This window comes from Cyprinodon variegatus, unplaced genomic scaffold (assembly GCF_000732505.1).
Source record: "Cyprinodon variegatus isolate N-32 unplaced genomic scaffold, C_variegatus-1.0 Scaffold992, whole genome shotgun sequence".
In the NCBI taxonomy this organism is placed as follows: domain Eukaryota; kingdom Metazoa; phylum Chordata; class Actinopteri; order Cyprinodontiformes; family Cyprinodontidae; genus Cyprinodon; species Cyprinodon variegatus.
In genome coordinates this window covers 40,148-43,489 of record NW_015151445.1, presented here as the reverse complement: position 1 = coordinate 43,489, position 3,342 = coordinate 40,148, and the positions used below count along the sequence as shown (strand labels likewise).

General features: G+C 39.6%; 1 protein-coding gene across 1 annotated transcript in view; it reads right to left on the bottom strand.

Moving 5' to 3' along the window:
- Positions 1-102: 102 nt before the first annotated feature.
- LOC107100605 (la-related protein 4B-like) overlaps positions 103-3,342 on the bottom strand; it is an 11,949-nt gene continuing 8,709 nt past the window's right edge. The window contains exon 14 of the mRNA XM_015399154.1: positions 103-890. Within this exon, the coding sequence (XP_015254640.1) occupies positions 762-890 (129 nt within the window). The 3' untranslated portion in view covers positions 103-761. The remainder of the gene's footprint in view (positions 891-3,342) is intronic.

The window sequence follows — 3,342 nt, the reverse complement described above, 5'->3', positions numbered from 1 at the left end:
ATACACTTAATTTAAGAAATGTTTACTTATTTCGAGATTGTTTTTCCAGTGTAAAACAGTAAAAGAATACATAAAGAAATGTTCTTAGTTGCAGTTCTTTATGGGGTGTGGGAGTTTGCCCACTAACCAGAGGGTTGTCGGTTAAAGCCCTGGCTCCGGCTTTCAATGTCATGTCATTGGGAAAGACGCTTAACCCACATTGCAAGTGAAGAGAAAACTCCTTCATCATGATGGTGGTCAGAGGGCCTGGTGGCAACAGCGTATGGCAGCCATGCTTCTGTCAGTGAGCCCCAGGGCAGCTGTGGCTACGTATAATGTAGCTCGCCACCATCAGTGTGTGAGTGAATGTAGTGTAGAGCACTTTGGTCAAGTCCTCTGACCTGTAAATGCACTATATATAAGTACAGTACGCTGAGGCTTTACAGTTGCGTTTATTCATTAAGGAGCCTCTGAACATGGAAAGGGTCTGATTGGTCTGTGCACACAGTGGATCTACAGAACAACTCAGAATGAAAAACACAAATTCTGTCAGAACCAGAGGTCCGGCATCCAAAAACAGAAAACCATCACAATAAACCATAAATAACATCTGGCTTATTTACAACAACAACCAAACAAGAGAAAAAAAAATGGAAAAAACTTCAGAGGAAAGTTAAAATTTGAACTGTTTAAAATGGAATCAATTTCATCTCAGCAGTTTTCAGAGCGCTTAGCTCAAATCTCAAGTTCCAAACAGCGGCTGCCCTCACATTTTTTTGTTCTCAATCCATCAGAGACAGAGGGTGCTCAGACAGCTGGTTCTCTGCTTGGGGGGCGGAGTCAGCAGGCGGCACTGCATAATTGGTCGCAGCATTCTTGCAGATCTCAGCATAGCTGGGTTTCTTCAGCTTCTGAAAGAATCATAGAACAGAACCAGATCTGGATCAGTTTGAGTCGTCATCATTATTCATTTATAAAGAAACATCCACTGATCTTTGCTAATATAAAACACTGTAGGGCGTTTCATGGTTTTACACATCAGACTGAAGAAGTAAATACTTTACATTTGGACTGATGACATCACAATAGACACAAGAGAGGCTGTAAAAAGCAGGTATTCGTAGCATTGTAGACCCAGTTAATAATATTACATTTGAAAGAGGAATATAATCTAAAAAGTGTATAAAGTGGGGAAAGAAAGATGGAAACCAGTGATCATAATAAAGGGAACTCTAATCAGTTTTCCTTTGCTTTATGTGATGTCATCAGACGCTTATTCACCAAAGCAAAAATCAAATGTTCTTCGCAACAAATGGTATCTAAAGTAATTTTCAATGATTTTACAGATGAATCCAACTTGCTTAAAGTCTTCACGAAACAATAGCCAAAACAAAATGTACAGTTGATAACATAATAAATCTGAAAAGAGGAGCAAAGATAGGGTATCTTAATCACTAAAGTAACAGATAATTGGTTCTTATAATATTCATTACAAAGACATCAGGCTAGGACACTTAGAGCGACTGCTTCGATCTGGATCTTATCTAGATTTTCTGACCTGCTTTAAATTCTCTAAAGGTCCCAGAGATTGGAAGATAGTTGTAATAACGCCTCATAGAGAGGTTAGGCAGCATTTTCAGCTCCTTATGGAGATTTACTGGAGTCAGATTATGAGTCTGCTGAAAGCCAGGAAGTCAGATCGTTCACCTAGCCTTGATGTGAGTAGTAGAAATGTCCCATGTGCTGATTTGTTAAAATACTGAAAAGAAAAACCCGCTAAATGAGAATCAGATGCTCTAATATCATCTTACTCCACTCCTGATACCCGGCCAGTCATCACTGGTCACCATGGAGATCCCACTTCATCCACATTCAGACCAGATCACATGAGATCTTTTTTAAAACGAATCTTTCGAAGCCTTTCCACATTTTATTTGCTCCTCCTAATGAGGACAGAAAATAAACAATGTGAATTATAAGCACATTAAAACGGCAGTTGAAAGGCTGTTTTTCTATGTTTCCACTGTGGACTGCTGTGGTGTTGCCAGATGCTCCTGCTGAACATCAAAACCCTGGGGGACGGTGATGGTCCATGTGTTCACAGTCCCATGTGTCCAATCAGAGGAAGAACACACCAGGAAGAGATCAACACTCAGATCCAGTGGATGTGTGATTCTATTATTGTTTCATTCTGTAAATCTCGTTAGAGGTCTGGATGAGCCTTTAATTGGATCAAAGCAAACTGCTCAAACTGGCTTTGAATTAAGTCCAATAAGGCCGCTGATCGAATGGAGTGTGATAATTCATACATGCAAACTGGAGTGTGGTGTTAGAAGATCCCTGGAGCCTCGATGTGTGTATCTTTACTAAAAGATCTGTGAGGTTCGGGAGCCATGGAGTCCCAGGCAGCGCTGGGAGACCAGCAGCTCAGAAGGATGGTTCACATCCTTCTTTCCAAATTAAAAGAACTTATTCAGTTCAGGCAGGGCAAACTAAATAAACATGTTTTTTGTCTTGCACTAGATATGCAGCTCAGAGAAATGAACTGGTATGTAGATCAGAAGCCAACAAATTACACCTGAACATAAAAATACCTTTTAGACAAAGACTTTACATCAAAGGTTCATTATTTATTAATCAGATACCTTAAAATGACTAATATAATAAAGAGGGCGTAGTTCTATTTTATTTTTATTGTTGTAGAACTATTTGAATCCCGATCAATATTCTACTTCAGTTGGCGGTGATAATGGGCCAGAAGCTGCTTGTCAAATGGCATTAAACACAAGAAGAAGATGGAAGCCAACTAAACTTCAATGTCTCCTTCTAAGGCTCGATCCGATTATCTCAATTCGTTAATGACACTTAAAGTCGCAGAGAAAACATATTTAAATGTCAAATTATTCTGGCTTAAACATGTATATAGATGTACTCTTTATCAGATGATACTGTCCCAAAATTTAGAAAATGTATGTTTAAAAAAAATCCTGTCTTAAAATTAGTAGGTTTTATTCTTGTTATCTTATGCAGGTCAGTTAGTTATACGTCAGCTTGTACACCTAAATTTAGCCAATCATATATCAACGGTCATCTGTTAATCAAATTTTTTTCGATGATAGCATCTTGATTCCTTGTTGCAGGTAAAATACGCAACGGTTGAAATAAGGAATAAGAAGGAGTTCCGTCCCAGTGTTCACAGGGATGGACGTCTGTGTCTTCAGCAGGCGTAGAGCTAACAGAACTGGCAGCGTTGCGAGGCAAGGGCTCAAACATGTACGGCTGGAAGCCTTCTACACCAAACCAAGCTTCTCCCGCCCTGGCGTCCTCTTCCACAACAACTTTGTCCCTGCTTTCCACTTCTTT